General features: G+C 35.6%; 2 protein-coding genes across 2 annotated transcripts in view; both read left to right on the forward strand.

Annotated features, from left to right (window-relative positions):
- Positions 1-4,639, forward strand: part of LOC140155893 (cyclin-C-like) — a 70,547-nt gene extending 65,908 nt beyond the window's left edge. Inside the window, exon 14 of the transcript XR_011859438.1 lies at positions 4,627-4,639. The gene's annotated coding sequence lies outside the window, so the exon portion shown is untranslated. The remainder of the gene's footprint in view (positions 1-4,626) is intronic.
- LOC140155895 (uncharacterized) overlaps positions 1-8,394 on the forward strand; it is a 40,943-nt gene extending 32,549 nt beyond the window's left edge. The window contains 3 exon segments of the mRNA XM_072178898.1: positions 1,452-1,985; positions 5,395-6,164; positions 8,100-8,394. Of these exon segments, the coding sequence (XP_072034999.1) occupies positions 1,452-1,985; positions 5,395-6,164; positions 8,100-8,165 (1,370 nt within the window). The 3' untranslated portion in view covers positions 8,166-8,394.
- Positions 8,395-21,785: the final 13,391 nt, after the last annotated feature.

Below are 21,785 nucleotides of genomic sequence, written 5' to 3' on the forward strand. Positions count from 1 at the left end.
ACTCTTTCAACAATGACTTGCCCTGACAGCAGCTATGTTGAAACTTATCCTTGACACATACTTTCGGACTGTTTTGCTAGCTTTATTTTATTTCAAACATCAAAATAGGTGGATTAAGAAAAATTAAGCTTCAAACATACATATTCTTTACCAAGTATCAAATACTTTTTCAAGTATAAGGATTCTTACAGCTGCATGTACGTGCACATTTTTTGATTCGCTGCATGGGATTTCAGGTGATATATTAAGCTGCATGGTAGGGAATTCTTTTTTTTTTTGTTTCATTTGTGAATTTTCCACTTAGGAAGAAAATGGCAAATGGAATGCCAATCTTGTAGGGCTATTTAGGAAAGCCTTTTTCACATAAATATATCAAAAAGTTCCTACTAGTTTGAGTGGGCATAATTTTAAGCACTAGTAATTCAAAGCATTGTACCGAATTTCATTCAATTATTAATTTCTTATTCCATTTTACATAATTGTGGTATACTAGCAGCTAACATATTCTCTAACATTCATACATTTTATTGCTCTTAATTATTTGTGCTCAAAGTCATGATCAATCGGACAAGTGGGGACTTTCTTTATTTGATGTGTTTAGTTATGCATACAGGTTTCAGAGACACTGCTTTTCCACTGGAATTGAATAATAACCTATACAGTAACATATTAATAAAATGTGGATTCTTGTACCAAGTTCTAACAATTTTTGGCAATCCATAAATTAAATTACTGAGTACAACAATCCTGACATACAAACAATGATATGATAATCTTTGTGTGCCAATTATTTTTTCAACAAGGCAGCTCATCAGTGTTTGTAGCAATTTGAAAATATTGCCCATTACAAAACTTGCCAATCCCATAATCTATTACTTTTGCATGCTCCTCTATCTGCAGCAGCTACCTCTTTCACCGCATCATCTGGCTCCCTCACACTTCTTGCTGTTGCCGCTTCTGCCACATCTTCCAGCTCCATTGCAACTTCCGCTCCTGCATCTTCCAGTCAGAATGATCTTGCTGATTTATTTGCATCCAGCCCTTCGCATAAAATCAGTTAAATTCAACCCCTTTGTCCACTAGTCAGAACAATAATGCATGTGATCGTGAGTAACATTGTGTGTGCTGCAGTGGTAATCTTAAATTCAATATTAGAGTAGATGGTATGAAATGTGTCAGAAAGTTACTCTAATTTTCAAAGATAAGCTTACAGGTGTAACATATTACTATTCAAAGACGCTAACACTCTTGCAATTTGATTTCTTTTAAGACATTATTTCTCTTCTTTTAAAACATTAATTTATAAGGTTTAATGTAGGGCTGCTTTTTCTGTCTGTATTCCTTTTAACTATCGCTAAAATGCTTTCAATGATATACTCTAATATGATCTGTACATGTGTCATAAGCATGGGTTTCTTAAATGTATTGCTTATTTTATTTTGATTTTGCAGCTTTTCAACCTTTTGGAACCACACCTGCCTCGACAGCTCAACATAATGATTTTGGAGCCTTCACATCTGCTGCCTCATCCACTGCAACATCTATCAACCATACAACAGCAAATCTACAAAATCTTAGTCTGGGAGGTGGCTCTGGTGCAGCATCAACAGGAGGTGGAGATAAATATGCTGCATTTTCTGAGCTTTCAACTCTTGAGACTGGTGGTGGTGGTGGTGGTGGTGGTAGCGGTATCGATTGGAGTGGTCAAGGACTGAGCTCATCGACAAGTGTAGACTGGAGTGGAGGAAATGTAAACAAAAACGCTGGTACAGGGGTCAGTGCCAGTGGAGAGATCAACTGGGGCGGCGGTGGAGGTGGTGTGGTAAAACCTGGTGTTAGTTCTGCAGGAAGTACCATGTTTGGCAGCACTAGTATGCCCAATATGGCAGCGGCATCGTCGATGGGTGGTATGTCGGCGGGTATGATGGGTGGAGGTGTGATCACAACACAAGCAACAATGGCTGGATTTGGTGCTCCAGGGGCAGGTAAGATAGTACATGTAGATTGATCAATGGTGTTGAAGCACACGCGTGTCCAGGAGGGTGAATCAAAAACAGAGTTTAGATTGTGGTAGGGGACTGATGATGTCAGTAAAGCTTTGTGTGCATAGGGTTTGGGGCCTTGCATGTTCAAAAGACCATGCAATTTGTAATATCAGCATCAGAAAAGGGATTCGAGCTCATATGGATCATTTAAAGAGATGGTTTAGTTAATTCCTTGCAAAGTATCAGTAATAATGAACTGTGGTTAATCACTGGAGGCAAACATAATCAAAGTGTCAAAATCCACGACAAATGAGACAATTGTCAGGTATGTTAGTAGGTATTGTATTATCATTAATATCATTTCATCACTACTTAGAATTTATATACTCTTCCAAATGTAAACATAAACTACCAATTTCTATTACAGTTTTTTGTTAATATTTAAAAATTAAAACCTTGATAAATGTTCTTTTCATTTTGAGTTGGGATCCAGTGGAGCAGTTTATTTTGCTACCACAAACAATAATCATTATGAACATGACACATGGTGTATTAATAGTGCACTTTATAACAGAAATGTAGCTTTGGCTGACATAACACAGATATGTATTTACTAATTAAATAGTGATTTGAATCTCACATCAGATGTGCACATTTAAATTGGGAAAAGATACTTAAAAATGTGTATTTCATTGTTAGAAAAAAGAGAAACACCATAATACAATACCTTGCCCTAAGTCCTGCTTGTGAGCATATATGCACATAGTGGAGAGAACAGACAATGTTTATTTTTGTATTGTATTAATTGTGCACCTGTGATTTTATAGCTTGGACTACTAGCTTGCAGATGTTATATTTGTATGTATATTCCCATGATTTATTTTTGGTATGACTTGTTGTATTTAGGCAGTGATACATGTGCCCCAACAAAGTAGCCCCCTTGAGCGACTTCAAGGTTGATTAGCTAGGCATCAACTTATTTGCCTTAGTTATTCATTATGTACAAGGGTGAAAATAAGCAGGTACAGGACTTGTTTCAGGCCCATGAGTTGCCTACTGTAGCCCATTGATTAAAAATCATAACACCAGGCTACACTTCTTGTCCGTCACCATTCAGTCGATTCATATCAAAATCAAATCCCATTGGAGATCCCATTAAATAGGAAATGGTGGACCAAAATGGGGCAAATCAGCATTTCAGTTATTATTGATGAAAGTAGACTTTGAGCGGTGCCTTTGGATATTAAGCGAAAAAGCATATTCCCAAAATTTCAGTTGATTCCGATATTGCGTTTTGCGAGTTATGCATGATTATGTGTATTACACTGCTCCATAGACAATACGTTGTAATTTCGTTCTGGTGCACCAGAACAAAATTCAAATTTCACGATATCTTTGCTAAACGAATTAATCTGCAAGAAATTGTTTGTAATAAACATTATGTAGCCAGAGGTTTCCAGTGATATAAAAATCTCAACTTTTTTTGAGAAAAGTGGGGAATGAGGCTGTGGATCACGAAATGCCCTTTTAATTCATGTGAGCCAGGATTTGAAAATTATGTATAATAACTGGCATTAATATCAGGCTTTTGAGCGATACAACAAAACTATATATTGTACAGCTTTCGCAAAGTACCCGGATGCAATACAATGTTGTTTTGAATATTGTATGCCTTCCCGCATCACCATGGTCACAGTACCAACACACTTCACAACAATACACAACAATACATTTTATAAACAAATAAAACAAACTTAATTTGTGGCAATTCTGGATGATGAATAACCTTAGGAATTATTATCCACATCTACAAGTAAACTTGTATATACTCCGAATTTGTCTTTGTGGAAAGAAAAAGCAGAAAACAAGAAGGTCAAAAGGTAAGCTTACAATACACATTGGTTAGCCCCTGTGGCTAGGTAAGCTTAAATTTTTATCTTGTTGCATAGCGAAAGCCTGATAAAAATAATAATACTAATATTGAATGACTTATTTTTGTGTGATACAAGAATATTTTGCACTTGATAAAAAATATTCTTGTATCACACTCAAAGACATGCAATATTATATAAATCATTGACACATGTTCTCAATTTGGTGTTGAGTAGGTCTAAGTATAAGTCATGATTTTCATATATGTTCTCCACTTGGTTTTAAGTACAAAGATTGGTGTGTAGGGGAAAAACCAACAAAACAAAGCCTGGTGTGGTTATATTCAACCTGAAGGCATTTGAGTGATAATGATAGTAAAATAGATAGCAAAACAAAGCCTGGTGTGGTTATATTCAACCTGAAGGCATTTGAGTGATAATGATAGATAGTAAAATACATTACACTGGCATCATAAGCGCAATGTTTTCAAAGCATAGCAAAATTGCAACAACAAAAAATCCAAACCATGTGCAAATGTCATTCAAAGATTAAATATGACCAGGCAAAAGTGAAGTTGAATCTGAATTGTGAATCTTGAATTTTAATGAATGATATTTGTCCTAGAGTGCAGGAAATTTTACATTTTATCTAGGTGTGATTGTACTGATATCAACCTGATATGATGCTGTATAGTATATTTGAAGACAGGAGAAGAATAAATCTGTCAATATTAAGTACTATATCGTGGTAGCAATCTTGCGGGATGCAAAACAATTGTGAGCTAATGTGAGCTAATAATGTACTTGTCAGCTTGGCTTGTCAGGAGTATAATATTATATATAATGCAAAATTCAGGTATTAATATTATGAGTCTACATATGAAATATGGGATATACATACAAACCAATGATCAATTAGTCAGCAGAATGCAATATTCTTGCATTTCTTTTCACTTTATTGTCTGCTTGCATTATTGTGATTTTCCTTTCCAAAGTTCGACCAACATGACCAACATTTGTTCTCATTAACTGAAGAAATATATAATTATTATTCTGTAGAAAGTATCAGACATCAGCCTCATTTACTTCAATTAGGTTGATGTTTGTATAAACCACAGCATTTTGTGTCTGAGGAGTGTAATGCTATCTTGTAAATTGTATAATGGAAATATTATGCATTTTATTTGCCATCCTTCTTTGATATGTATTTACATATTGTGGTCTTTTTATCCTGTATCATAATTGTGTAGTTATTTGCTGTGCGTTGGGTATAACATGTACCGGTATTTGATTGTATTGGACTAGTGAATGGGTCATATATGATCATGTAGTGCAAATACATTGCGATTGGGGCATGCATGCACAATCACAGCACATTCTGGTATGTTGTACAATTATTATACCACATGCAATTACCTTTGAGTAAACATTTGAATTCTTGTTATCTTTAATAATTTGTTATCAAATTGTGTAATGAAATATCTTGACAATTAATGTGTTCATCATCCACCATAATTTTCATATTTTTTCTCTTTCAGCTCCAGCCAGTAACCCTTTCATGAGTACAGGAATGACCAATCAACCTACCAGTGTGGCCAGTAATCCATTTTTAGGCAATGCAGTGCCAAACAATACTGCTATGCCACAATCCAACGGTATGTTTGGAGGACAATTTGCAGCTCAACCGACTACGTCTGTACCTTTTGGAGGAGCCGGCATGCAGCCTGCCACATCGGCTGTTGGTGCTGGTGGATTTCCAAACCAAGGTAGACAGATGAATGGAGGGGTAGCAACTGGTTTTGGGCAAATGCCTGCTCAAGCACAGTTTGGCACACAAGGACAGTTCGGTACACAAGGACAATTTGGCACACAAGGGCAATTTGCTGCACAAGGACAATTCCCTGCAACTAGCCAAGCCCAATTCCCTGCAACCAGCCAAGCCCAGTTTCCCACCCCACAACAAGGACAATTTCCAGGTCAACAGGGCCAAGGACAATTCCCAGGTCAGCAGGGCCAAGGACAGTTTAACATGCAGGGACAAGGACAATTTCCTAATCAAGGTCAAATGCCAGGGTATGGTATGCCACAGCAGCAACAACAACAGAATTTATCATTTGGTGGTGCTGGGATGACTGCTATGGCAGGTATGCAGTTTCAGAAACAGATGCCGGGACAGCAGCCAGGGGGTGCAGGTCAGCTAGGAGGCTTTGGGGTAGGGCAACAACAACAACCACAACAATCAACATTTAGTGCCTCATGGGGCACAATGGCACAGCAACAACCAGCAATGACTAGTAATCCTTTTATGGCAAGTACATCTCAATGTTAAGGTGCAGCCCTGTTATGTGTGAAGTGTTGAATGTTTTCTTGTTCTCTGCTTCTCTCCCCATTCATACTTATTAGCAATGTCCATTAAAAGTGATTTCCAATTCAGGTGTGCTGTATGTAATTATTTTATTTTGTGTTCATGTGTGGGGGTAGGTGTGTGTGCGTGTTTGTGCATTTGTAAAAACCGGCAAATGTGGACACACACAAGATATCTCTCTGTGACAGCCACATAATTAAGAGAAGGAGAACCAGGACTCTGCCGCCATCTTAATACAGGCCTGGAGCAAAAATTGGCGGTATTCGGTTTCCCACTCAAGGCAATTGTTGTCATGCAAGCGCGACATGGATGATGGGCACCTTTGAGAGACGCACTTGATGCAACCTATGCACGATACAAAGACGCTTCAGATGAGATGTAGAAGTTCGTCTCCGCGCACCGTCGGCAAGGACCCAAATACCCCCAATTTTCTCCCCCGTAACTGATGGCGCTATTGAAAGTGGCGGTATATGGAGTCCAGGTTCTCCTGCTCGAATTCTGTGGTGACAGCAGACACGGGAACTGCCGATGTCTGTGTGTGGTTTCTGAATGGTGTTCCTAGATCTAAAATACATAAAGAATGCAGTATAGCCATTGACTGCAGTTCTAGGTGTAGGGTTAGTCAGCATGTAGATAGTGAAAACTGAATCACAACAAAGAAACTGAAAGAGTTGGATAGTAAAAACTCAATAAAGTGGGTAGACATCCTCGGTTGCCAATGTTTACACATAGGTAGGGATGTTTGTAAGTACCTCCAAACAACATAGTGTTATGTTAGAACTGTTCTAACTTTAACCAGTTCTCCATTTAGCATAATTGCTGACAAGTAACAAACCAGGGTGCGTATGGTTACCGACAAACAAGGACATGCACATAACATTTCACATTTAAACCGTGGACCACTCTGCAAAGGGGGATCATCCTCGGTTTCAGGGTCTATAAACGACCACATCACGTACAATTGCAGGTATAATGCAATTGTGAGATATGTCCTCTATTGTGCATTAAAATATACAGTCTGCGGTTACTAGGTGAAATTGCATCTTGTACACATATACATACACACAGAAAATTTCGAAAAACATCCTGGGTATGTCGATTAAATGCAGATTCAGACGTCCGGGTTTGGATAGTCCTAAACTTTGTCCACATTAGAAGTGAACACCCGTTATGGTGTGCTGGGGTGTGTTCATATTTGTGTGTTATAATTTGTGTGTTTGTAACCACCTGAAGATGAGACACACACATGAGAAATCGCTGTGTAGCAATGTTTGTTTTGTTTTAATCATGCCCTGTCCATGTTGTTTAGCCAGAAAATATGATCTACTTACCATTTCTTCATTGATCCCAAGTTGATTTTTTACAAAAAGTTTCTTGAGCTGAGGTTTGGGGAAATGCATGGAATAGAAGTATATGTGTAGATTGAATTGTTTGACAGAGATCCTGCCTTAATGGGCTGCACCTTACTATATGTTGTGATTGTTACATGTCTGTTGTGTTGTCATTGTTGTGTCATTGTTGTCATATATTTGTTTGAATTTTTTAAATTAATACATACTGTTTATTTAATATAGATATAAGAATGAGGGGTGCAATCTTATTTTCATTATTGCTATTAATTTTAATAAAATCATATTTAACAAAAGACTTTTATTGCACATCTAAACTTAAAAATACTCATACCAGTAAATGTTTATACCTCGGAGGAACATATCAGAAAAGGAAAATCAAAGTGTAAAGGGAAAAAGAAGGAAGAAAGAATAGGAGTAAAGAAGGAAACAGAACAGAGACATCACAAAGAATGTGTAATTATTGAATATTGATGTTATTGATATATTTTAAATTTTATGATATTCTCTTTTTTTTTTTTCAATACAGGCCAGTGGATTTGGCAACCAAGCACAGCTTCCTCCGAAGACTGGTTCAAGTAATCCATTCCTTTAACATTAACTGACTCAAGCGTAGTGTAGCATATCAAACAAAACAAGAGTCTTTTATTTCAGTGGCAGTGTAAGAATATCTAAGAATATTTGTTAGATTTGATATTCTACTGCATAGCTAATTTCTCATCAAAAACATTGGGAATATTATAGTGACACCAGCGTGTGGATCTGTGATCAAGTTGTCAATAGAATAGGGCATTTATCTATGGGAATAAGGCAGTATGTCAGTGGCTTCAGGAGTGTCAGCCTTGAGACAAGTGAAAATTCTTGAATGATAAGGTTGGCAATGCATAAAGCAGAATCTTGGATGACTATTTAGTTACCACAACTGAACATTTGCTTTATTCCATGTGGTAACTGGATAATTGTCCGAGATTATGCTTGCTGCGTTGTCAATATGCACATCAATGATGATAATGAAACAGTTGTAACCAAGAAGGTTGCCATTTTTGTATCATTATCCACTTACAAACTTCTTGTGTCAAGTGACTTATTGTTTATGCAAACTTGCGCAAAAGAGTTAGCCTGTGGTTGATGGTTAATATTGAGCACTTACATGGTAAATGCCTCTACTTGCCAACTTGACACTGATGGTCACAAAAGGTCTAACAACATTAAATATTGTCATATTTGTTTCTCATACTGGCGAACCCAGGTAACTATAAAACCATCTCTTAGTATTATATTCACTATAAAGGGGTATGTTTCACTAGCTTTCAGAAAAGAATGGTACTCTCTTGCCATGATCGACGTGAGAACCCATACGCGGAGCTTTATGTTCCCTTCATGAACGCCACTCTACGCATAATCGGCCAATCGGATTACTGGAACCCCACTTTGATATTTACACTTTGTTCGCTCTCAAAATATAAACAAGTGCCATTCTTCTCTGCCAGTAAGTCTAGTTAGCCATGTGTGCTTGTTGAATTGAATTATATAGGGATGGTTTATAGCCATCTGGTATTCACTAGTATGCACAAATGATGACAATATAAATCCCTACCTAACAATACAAAGATAATGAAGGGTCAGTATATAACAGTAGTATTTTGTTATCCTAAATACAGGAATTGTTGGGAAATTAGCACTGCAGGAATAAATAAATACTGTATAGCTTGACATTTTGCAATGTTGTTCTCAATGAAACTGAAGTTGTCAATCACAAATCACTGTTGGTTTGCGTGTAAAAGTGAATTTCAGACTGCAGAGAATAGGTTGAAATATTTACACAACAAATATTCTGTGGTCAATAAAAACCAAAATTTGTAAAATTGTCTTGCTATACAGTGATAGTGGTGTCCTCAAATAAAATTAGTGATCAAAATACCATATCTGTATTAATTACTCAAAATGCAGAAATTTCAAACTTACTATTTGAGGATATTTCAGTCAACATAGAGCTAGTCTTAGGCAACCTATACATGCATCCTATGATGAAGTATAATCCCAATTTAATACTGGCTCAGTAATAATAATTTGTATCCAGTAGGTAACCCTAGATTCAGTGACAAAGAGTCAAGCATGTTTTAATTGCATCACAATGTTATAGTGATGTATGATAATGTTAGCCCTGGGCCTGGGGGTACTTGTATTTCAAGTTGTATGTCACCCGCATAAACAAAGTAAAAAGGGTCCCTTTTCAAGGCTGGGTGCGATGCGATACATGAGTACCAAAAAGGTACTACTTGAAAAGGTAGCTAAACTTGACACCAAGATGCTGACAAATCAGTTGAAATGACAGTAATGATAGCTACCAGAATAACAGTAAAATACTTGCTAAGGGTAGGAAAACAACTGCATAGTATTTACTTTGGGTTCATTTTCCAGGAATCTAGACAAATTTACCTTCAACATATCAGAATTTCCCACCATTTCTTATGTATTTCTTAATCCAAAAAAAAGCACATTTTCCCTCCAGATTACCAAATTTCCCAGGAATGAGATGCCTGAAATCCCCATTTTTCAGGCCTGTTGGGTACTTTTTTGAAAGTCCTTGTATATGGGTGATCAACTTGAAAGACAAGAGGTCCCCTGGGCCAGTGGGCTTATTCTGTTTAATGATATTTCCATTACGGTACACAGGGCTGCCATTATTCCTTACACACACACTCAGTGTAGATTGACAGTGGCTCTCATTGGGTTTATCACTTAGTGACGGATAAGAACACTTGGGTAAAAACCATAGTGACGGATGATGAGATTTTGCAGAAATTTTACTTTACACATAGTGATGAATAAATTTTGCAATGTATTATATGAGATTAACGATTTTACATTTTATTATTTCGGAAATAACTTTCAAAGGTTTACATGTGAATTGCTGAACATTAATGGCAAGTTAGGCACCACATCGAATTTGGTCCTGTTAGGTACCGATGACTCTTTCTATCATACCTACGATGTAATAAACTGTATTGAGTATAATAATTAACATTTGCATAGCGTTAATCGTTTTTCATTTAAATAAAAACGAAAGCACTTTATAAATGTTCAGGGTACGATACAAAAGGCCATCGGTACCTATCGGGCACCAATAGTGTTATAGGACCAAATAAGATGTTGTACCTTAGTTAATGCCCAATACAATTCACCTACTCAACATTTTACCGATGTTCATTTGGTAAGTTTGTGGTAGTATCACTATGTGATACACCCCAATGTTTAAATCTATCACTATGTGATGCACCCGAGGATCTATATAAATGGAACAACTTTCACGCTGGTATTTATTTAGCAAATGTCATGAATCTGCATACAAAGGGGAATAAAAAGACATGCATAAATACAGTGAAATAACATTCATATTAGAGACGGTATAGATGCAACACAATTAGCAACTTCCATCCTTCCCCAAGGAAGTAAAAGTTGTTAAATTAATTGCTTTGATAATAACATGTTCTATTCCTTTGCCACATAAACCTTTGTTTTGACACTCTTTTGTAGTCTTCACAGCTGATGTTAATGAAAGAAGACTGCATATATAACTATGTTATGCTTAATTATATACCAAATGTACAATATATATGAAAGAGTGAAATCTTTTTGTGAGGGGAAATAAAGACAGGTGTACAACCAATTTAGTTCTATTAATGTCCATGTAACAAGAATGCATTTAATTCCAGCCGACATGCCGGCACGCAGACCAGTTCTGACACCATGTTAAATGTTAGGCATTATATTAAAGTTATGACCATGAGGGCTTGCTGAAATTTGTACTCAGTCATGTGTAATATTGAGTTAAAACTGTGCATTGTAATTATCAAAGCCTACTTTCATCATTATATTTACATATGTGACACGATCTGGTCCATGGGGTCATTTTTGAATTTAGTTACTATAATCAATTACCTTCTACAAACAGGCTATCATATAGAGGTTGTGCATATGACGTATCAAACCGTAAATATGGCCGACTACCTAATGCATTCAACAAAAACATGATTGCAATCTGCCGCGACAGTTTCTCTCACACACATAAAAAATGCACTAAATAAGTTGACGACAACAATTGATTGAATGGACTGCACTGCGCCATGATTACGGTGAAAGACACCAGTTCAAATCCTTTGTTTGGAGCCAATTAATAAAAGCATGCAGGGTCTCTATACTGAAAACACTAAAGGTCTAGAATACTTGATTCTAAAGTTATGAAGTTTTGTGACATCTATTTTCTTATGTATTTTATTGTTTTTTACCTCCATTATTTCTGCCTTTATCTCAATTTCAAATTTGCCGCCTGTAGCCCCAATGGACCAGATTGTGTCATTTAAGGGTGGTCTTAACCATGGAATTATGGAAACTTTAGGGCTTCATAACTGCTAAATTATTAGTCTAAAGAATATAAAAGTATACATTTTAGACTGGAAATGACTTGCTGAATTCATCTGTGAGGTCAATTTGGGCCAAAATGCTCATTTTGAGAAAATCCAAAAAAACAGGTTTTTTTGGCCCAAATTTTTCGTCTAGCAATAACAAAAAATTGTTTGGCCAAAAATTTTTTATTAATTTTAAAACTAGATAAAATATCTAGGGACCGTTTGTTTATTTTTTTGAATTTTGACCAACTTTGAGAAATTTGCACCAAAAATGGTCAAAAAATGAAAAACTATCCTAGATATTTTTATCTAGTTTTTAAAATTAATAAAAAAATTTTGGTCAAACAATTTTTTGTTACGCTGTACCACCTAAAATTTTAGCCAAAAACCCGCTTTTTGGGATTTTTCCAAAATTAGCATTTTGGCCCAAATTGGACCCTCACAGATGAATTCATCAAGTCATTTCCATTCTAAAATGTATACTTTTATATTCTTTAGACTAATAATTTAGCAGTTATGAGGCCCAAAGTTTTCATAATACCAGGGTTCAGACCAACCTTAATATATATGCTTGTTCTACATTTCTGCCCCAAATGTGTTTTGTCAATACATTTCCCTGATATAATGCTCTCTCTCTGTGGCTCAATATCTGCTATGTGGCTTGTTAACTTTTACCACCATTGGGTCAACATTTCAGAAGCTGATTTAGATTTCAAATAAACAGAACATTTTAGCAGCTAAAACATCGAAATGTGATATACATTTGCTTTTCGCTGAAATTGTTTTTTTAACTCCAACATGTTGTCTTTCTCCTTACTGAAATAGAAACCTTACAAGCAGCATAATGTATCATGTACAGTATTGACATTAAAGCCATAATTTATGATCTTTTAAAATGAATTTGGTTCATTTTTTTCAAACCTAATTTTTTGGCCAATTTGTAATTAATGTTTACACACGTCCCAACTTACATTACGGCAAAATCATTTTGTTTGTAGAAAGACGGAGCAATTTGGAATTAATATAGTATTTCCATATTAAATCCCTCATAGAATACCACATTTAAGCAGCCAATATAGTTAGTTGGTGTTCTTTCATTTTACATCATTATTTTGGCTTAAAATGACCAGAAAACCTTCCTGGCAGTTGTTACTAATAATCATAAATAACATAATTTGACCAAAATCATATATTATGGCTTTAATGGTACAAGAGCAAATATGCACCTTTTGTTCATGTTTACAGTAAATGAAAGCACAGGATGGTACAAAGTGTACAAACTATAGGAACACTCAAACTCTTGTATAATATGTGCTACATTTCAAAAATGGTTGAACCACCCTATGTAATCCAAACACTTCAATACAGTTCTGTTAGTCAAATTCATTCCTATGATGTCACTTTGGGTTTGTTACTGCATCACCTCAGTTTTAAACATTGCATTAACCCTAACCACGAAATATCTTACAAGGAAAACCATGCATCCTATGTGATGTAATCCCCTTAAGTCATACGCACGGAATCGCTGGCCGGGCCAGCGAAACTCCTCTGGCTACCGTTCGATGATCGTGTGTGTGGCATGCAAGTGGTCCCAGGGTCAATTCTCAGGGGTACCAAGTGACTTTTTTGTTCATTCTTCTTTTTTGTTTCTTCATTGCCTTCCGATAGCAAAAAACCATGGGCAGTGTTAGGATTAATCAAATAGAACAAGTATCAATCATCATGAGATAAAAAAAAAATGTATTATTTTCTCGCTATCAGTGTTCAAAATAATCAAAATCTTTGTTTGATTTTCAAATTATGTGTTTTTCTTTAAATTAATTCAAAAGTTGCACCTGATATGAAAATTGTTTTTCTTGTGAAGTATACTGCAAAGTAAGTCAAGGTGAAATGCATCTCATACACATCGTTTGCATTTTTGCTTAGCTTATGCTGGTGTCAGATTGGGTTTGAATTTTTTCGCTCTCCTTAACTATAATTTGAATAATCATGAATATGTATGTGGATGTGATAGGGATTAACTATTTGTATTTGGGTTTTATTGAATACAGCTTGAATCATGTTATGTGGATTGATACGGAGGGGGTAACGTTTTTATTGTAGGATGTGGTGTAAATCAACATTTCAATTTCAAAGGTGAACTATTGAAATTGTTGATCTTGCAGAAATTTGTGATACCTCTTCTGTGATTGGGTCAACATCTACCAAAGTCAGTTCTTTAAGATGAGATTGATAAGTTGAATCTACTAAAGAAAATGAATCCACATTTATTGGACATCTTTATGGGGAATTAATTGTATCATTCTTTTGCAATCGTCACTGCAGTTGTCTGACACAGTGTTGGCTTTATATAAACCCTTTTAATGGGGGGGTAGTTTTTGGTAGTAATGAGGTTACTGTAATCTCAGATTATCTTTTAATGCCAGTGGGGTAGATAGAGTCCAAGAGTACCAACCCTGCCATGTTTGTGTGTTGCTCATGGAGGCATGTTGTACCTCTGGTTTATTTCACTATATGCCTGGCAAACTTTAATTGAATACCTGAGTGGAAGAAGGGCCCAACTCCATCAAAACTGTTTTTGAGATATCAAGAAAAAAAATAATATTTGGAAAAGTTTTATAGGCAGAATGTTTTTACCTTCAGAGGACCTTTAATACATGAACATACAATGTTACATATATTCGAAATTATATATGATGTTTCCATGGCAATGGTACAGGTCTTAATACGATCTGGAGTTGGGCCCTTCTTCCACTAATATACTGCAAGTGCCAGTTCTGTAAGCAGATGTGTTATAAATAGCTACAGAAATGTGGTAATTATCCATTAATTGCACAAGTAGACGCATGTAATATGTTAGCAATAAAGTTTATTGTAGTGAAAAACAGATTTCATGGATGAACAAAATTGCTATTTATCCCAATATTTGTGGAAAAAGGGCCCAACTCCATGGAATTGGGCCTTTCTTTCATGAAAACCATGATTAAGTGTACGTGGAAGACTATTTAGAGAGTGGATTTTGGCTCATCTTTCACACACAAGGAAGAACAGTCTGCTGGCAATAAAATGCTGGGTCTAACTCATTTATGTAAAAAATTGGAGTTGGGCCCTTCTTCCACTCAGGTATTCAATTCAAAGTGCATGGTTGTTTACTTCCTGTGTGTAACACATTGAAAACATGTGCTAAACACTGCATGCGCAAAGCTCAAGCTTAAAGACACACATTATTGTTTGATTCCGGGTTCTTGCCGACAAATGCTAGAGGTCATTATCTGCACTCTATGAGGGACAAACCAAGATCCAGGCCTGGAAAATATGTTTATATCCCGGCAAGAGAGATATATTTTTCCCTCCAACTTAGTAGGATTTCCCACCATTTCTTATGTATTTCTTTATCCAGAAAAGCAAAATTTCCAATTCCAAATTGCCAATTTTTTCCAGGCCTGCCAAGTTGGATTATGCATGATACAATGCAGAGTTGGTAATCTTTGAGTATAACACTTTTGGTCAATGTAGAGGTTCAAGCTTGGTTATTAAAATAGTAAGTAATAGACCTTTTCAGCAGCTGATTGGAAAACTTCAGAAATTAGTTCACAACCAATTAGTGACAACCAATCGCACACTGGCAACAGCGCATATTGAACACTGTGTCCACTGCGTGGTTGAATACATGCTCAAAACTCCAGAAATTGATTGGTTGAATATATCTTGATGGTCGTGCATGATCGGTGTGTTTCATAAAACTTTCTCCTGAAAAGGTCTATATTTGTCCTTGTTTTGGATGGAGACGGACATTTCTTTGGCATAAGTAGTCAGAGGGTTTAATAAATTTCATACATGCATGCCACAAATAAACTTGTATTTAATTGAATTGAGCCCACATTTATATCAACCAAAACATCCTGTACATTTCTAACACTCCGATGGTGTAATGTTTATACAGTAATAGACTCAACTTTGTAAATTTACAACCTTTTTGGGAGGAACTTCATAGATATACATGTTCATCAGCCTTTTGATAAGAAGGTAACCATCTGTTTTATGAGAAAGGGGCATTTAAGCCGTATCACACAATTTTACTCAATCTTTATCATCAATATGACTTGGTTCAGGTGGGGAGGTGAAACCATCCATATTGCTGTCAGAATTAAGTCTTCAGGATTATGGTTCTCCCATTGTGATTTTTATAGGTATCACAGGAAATTGCTTCAATTTCCTTCATGCAAGATTTGAACTTTACACATGTGTAAAAACTTGTGTAGCAAAATAGCTATGCATAATGGAACTTGCATAGCAAACTGACCAGATTGTATATCGAACTCCTATGCGATACCGGCTATTGCGGACTGCTCATATACTCTTTTAAAATACAAATATTATTTTGCCCCACTTCATGATTCAGTACAGATTGGCAGGGAGGGGGTCACCTTATGAATCAAAACTAGTTACATTTACATGGCTTCATCAATCCTTTGGTTTGCTCCCTGAGATCAAGTTTGCATAAATTGTGTCTGAAGTGAGTAGAGTTGATTAATATGAGGAATGCCCTTTTGTCATAAAACAGCCACCGTGGATGAACATTGTCTTTCTTTGATGATGATGATGATATTGTTTTATGCTGTATATTTGATGTATTACATGTTTTGTACAAATAATTATGATATAATCAGCTATGTAATTTTATTTTGAATAGGGCGCAAGTGAGCGAATAACCATGCTTCATTCATGTATGATCCATAATGAATTGTGAAAAAAGTTATTAGTGTTTTTTTTATTCTTTCCGCAAATTTAGCAGACAAATGCTGTAAAACACTTCTATTTTGTTACTATTTACTGTTCTGCAAAGTATTATATGGTGCATTTCATAGGTCCACCTAAAATAATTAAATGTGTGGCCGTTTCATTCTGCAAATTGGAAACTTTTGCGAAATTTTGTAATTTAGGGCTCATTGAAATTCCCTTACACAGGAAGGTGTGCGCCATCCTGCAGCTTTCCTGTGCTAGCCTTCTTTTGTTAAAATCCTGGGCAGGGTGTATCACTGATGCATATAATCCATCCGTTTTATGACCGAGCTTTCCTGAGGCGCGCGCTTAGCGAGGGGAATCCTGCCTTCTTTCTGTGTGAAAACGTGGTAGGGTATTTCAATATGAGCCCTTAATTGTTTAGCAAATGAAGGTGTTTTACAGTAATGTGTACCAGCAAGGGGTCATTGAATATAGAGATATACAAGAATTTCTTTGAAGAAAAAATAGATATACTGAAATCATCTTGAATGTCTCTATAAAAAACACGGGCAGCATACACAGTTGAAATATAGTGAGAATGTATTGTTTTACTATGTAACTTGATCCTTGTTGCGTGACAAGACCGTACCTCTGCATAATTGTTTAGGCAAATTAACACAATCCTGAAAATTTGGCATGCAAATGTGAGACTGGTATCCAACAGCAAAAAAGGTATTGCTTTTGTTTGCCAATAGGTTTCCCTTATAAACATTGAAAAACTTAAGCTTAAAAAGTTATCTTTTCAGAGTCTGAATAGAGCAGCGACGTAGCTTGCGACGCCATCATGGCATCTTCATTCAGCGTAGTGATTACTCTCCTGTCACCTGACCACCCGGTGGGTGGTCAAGTGTCAGCAGATCGTCATAGATGGCGGGCAGGTCATATCCGGCATCCCTATTGAGTGTAGGTCTTTGGGTCTTGATCTCCAGGGCTTCTCTGATTTTCATGTTCCAATACTTATCCTCCCTTCCGATCACTTCAACATTGTCCAAATTGATGTTGTGCTTGTGATTTGAAGTATGTTCACCGGGTGGTCAGGTGACCGGAGGAGAGTAATCACTACGCTGAATGAAGACGCTGTGATGGCGTCGCAAGCTACGTCGCTGCTCTATTCAGACTCTGAAAAGGTAACTTTTTAAGCTTATGTCAATATGACAAGAGTCCAATAATCAGTCTACATGCTGCTATTAAAAAACTTGTCAAACTCAGTATCATGAATTTGAATATTGTGAAATTAATTCAGTGCCAGGTTATGTTAGTTTACAAAGTGTAAAGTGTACCATTAGCATGCCTTTAGTATACCCATTACCCACAAGTCCATTCAGTGCTTAGGTTGCCTTGAATTTACTGAAAACATTCTTATTTACTGTCATTATGCTGGCATTTATGTTATAACAAACATAGTGTATTAGATGTATATGTTTATTTATACCATGTATTGTTTTTGAATGGGGTTGCCATAAAGTGACAAGTCTTTAGTTAACACAATATTAATCAAAAAACAATAATGATAATGTTCATTAATATAATTCATTCTGAAGAGATCAAGGTGGTGAGTAGCTTATAATTATTGTGGTGCAGTAAATAACAAAGTAAATTGCTGACTGAAGATAGGTCACTGGGCAGCTCTAATGTGTAAATTTGTATGTGTTTATATTATTTTATTGGGAAAAGATGTATTTACTGGCGTACAATATAATGCAACAATGCAATTTAATACGGTGAACTGCAAAATGAGAACACAACCTCATTTGCACATCACTGAACAAGGGTCCAGTTACCAACCATATGATTAAAAGTTTGTGTGTGTACAGAACTAAGAGAATGGAATTTCTTATCAAGAATTTTAAATCAAATGAAATGAGAGAATTAGGTGCTGCATGTAAGGGATGAGATACTATAAGTTGCAATGTGTTGAAAGCCAGCTTATCTGTTAGAGGCAGCTTACTATATATATTTCTATATATAATCCAGTCATAAGTACAAAGTTTTGGACCTATTGAATGACCCTTGTGGAACACCCAATATCTCTTACAGCAATGTTGCTACAAGGCAATGTGTTGTTGATTTCTGTATTGTAATATAGGCTACAGAATATTGAAATTGGTGTTATGCATTTAGTTGACGAGGGATTTCAAGGGCCATTCAGATATCCATCAATTCTAAACTACATTATTACCTACATATGTCATGTGTGGGCACTTTTAGAATAACTCCTATGATGAGTAAGCTAGATACTGCATTTGACATATCAAGAGAGACCAATCTTAATTCAGTAGGACATGATCGCAAAGATAGATGTAACTAGGGTTTGATTTACTTAGAAAAATTTGCATAGCAATTTTGAGCAAAAACATTATTTATAATAATTGCAAATTTCCTTTTAAAATTTAAGCGTGTATTAGTTTCCACAAGTCCTATGCACAATTGCACGTGCTCGACATTGTGTGCATATACGCGATGATTAACACTGAAAAGGAACCTTGCAAATGATTATAGGTGGTCTTCATTTTGCTCTGCTACACCTGGTAAATCAAACGCTGGACATAACCTTTCAGTTTTCTTCATAGTTTGTTGATATATCTGAAAAGAAAATGGTTTAAGAGTACTCTCTGGATTTATCAACCATTTTATTTGGCTGAAGAAAACTTTTGATTCTTTTTGTCCTTGATGGATCTGTGAAAGTCCCTTGAATTGAATATGACAAATTATTTGATATAAATTGACGAAGTAATTTACATAACAATTGATGACAAGACTGGTGCTATAGAGTGATTAGTTATGCGAAACATAAGATTATGGTGTACTACTCAAATGAATATAGTCAAATGTAATCATCTATTGTATTTTCATGGACTATACCTCTGGTATAAAATGGGGGTTTATATCCACATACGGTGAGATGTCTTGGGGTATTTATCCCAAACCTGTGATTTCAATACCGCAATTATTAATTAGGTATTATTAAGGTAGTGACAACTTTTGTTTGCCACTACCTTTGTGTCTAAAAGAGTACAATACAAATTTTGCTGGAGATTTTTTTGTTTGTATGTTTTCAGTTGAGATGACTATGTCTACCCTTGCACCGTCGTAAAATCATGTATTGGAAAAGGTTTTTTTTAATAGTTACAGTTTGTGCAGCTTTTGCCTAGGTCTTCCAGCTTTAAAATTGATGAAGATGTGTAACTTTGTAATCTTGTCAAGTAAAGCCAAAATCCAACAAGGAGGCTATATATACACTTATTAATATGTTAAACATTTTGTAATCTATTATGAGTGGACACTATGAAGGAAAAAGATAATAATGTCAGTGATCCATAAACCTAATATTGTTGGAATCATCAATCGTAGGTATACAATGTATGATATAACTTTCTTAGCAGGTGGCATCCAGCTTGACCCAATGTCACCCACCACTCTTCCAATTACAGACCATATTTTGGTCACAACCAGAGAAATATTTACATATTATGTAAATGTAAACAATTTCTTAAATGAGTGAATATGTCACACATTTTGATATGAAGGGAGGGGTATACATAATCATCATATTGTATCCATCCCGTCTTATTACTTACAAATTATGAAGACTGTAGTGAAGAAGAACTTATGTGTTCAAAAAGAGTTTTAATGGTCACAAACTTTATTTTTCAAGCATACTTGGAAGATGAAATGAAAATGAAATCTGAAATGAAATCTTTTAACACAACTTTCAAGTTTCTACAACAATTTTGAAACAAAGAGTGAAGTTTCATCAACTTCCAAACAAAAGATTGAAGTTTCTTGAACAACTTCCCCAGAAAAAAAGTTTTAACAACTTTCAAACAAGAGGTTTCTTATTCACAAGCATACAATTTTGTATATAGTTTTGCACTTGAGCACTTCTTCACTGCAGTCTACATTGATAGTCTTGAATTCTTAAAGTTTTCTGCAATTAAATAATACTTTGCAAGCATTGTTTTGCTGTTAATTGGTATCCCATTGTTAATATGTATTATTCTTTTTATATATTATATTATATTAACCAGTACAAAATGTATATTATGGTATCATTGCTTTCCTTTCGTTTCTTATTGAATGAAGCATGCAGCAGATAATTATAAGATGATATTTTTTGTGTTAATTATGATTATATCATAATGTGTCGGCTACCATCAGCTAGCTATGTACTCTCAACACCAAACAATAAATGTAGTAATTTATGTGGTTTAACCAATCAACTGATTTTGATTTGTCCAGTTTCTTTGATGCCTTGTGTTTTAAGAACCCAGAAAGTAGTAGTTAAAGTCCCATTTAGTGATCCCAGCGTAAGTGTAAACAAATAGAAATTGTTTATATATAAATTGCTTAAAAGTGAGGAATAAGTCATTCAAATTATCATTTGGTATTTTTGAATGAAAAATTTGGCACAAAACAAAGAAAACCGCAGTATATTAATGAAATTGAAGCCCCATTCAAATACATAATACTAATACATAGCTAATTTATATACTGTCAGATATATTACAGATTCATGTAAACTCCTTATTTTGTCTTAAATACACGGCTTTTGGCTGAACCACTAGAAGGCTATATTAGCACATATAATCTATGAAAAGGGCAATTATCCGAATTATGATCATTTTTACGGTCATCTGGATGAGCAAATCACTGAATGGACCTTTAATACTTTGATCTGCAAAATGGACATGATGGTATGCATAATGTTGAATAACAGGTTGCCATAACCCACCCTATCTAACATTTGAGGTGCTCTATACAGCAGCTCGTAATAGGCGAGACTCATAACACCTGTCCTTGATATAGAATTGCTATACACACAGTTGGGTGCAGCACTCACACAAATTTGCGTATTGCGCGACTGACACGCTTTTGTGTATTTATGCAGGTGTAAGTTAGGACTTCATTGACATGGGCAGTAAGAAAAACGAATAATTCTCGCCTATTACGAGCTGATCATAGGATACACAATTCACAGAACATGAGTAGCTACCAAAGCAAAAAGGATTTCTCACTGGTAA

The sequence above is a fragment of the Amphiura filiformis genome, chromosome 6 (genome assembly GCF_039555335.1).
Source record: "Amphiura filiformis chromosome 6, Afil_fr2py, whole genome shotgun sequence".
In the NCBI taxonomy this organism is placed as follows: Eukaryota; Metazoa; Echinodermata; class Ophiuroidea; order Amphilepidida; family Amphiuridae; genus Amphiura; species Amphiura filiformis.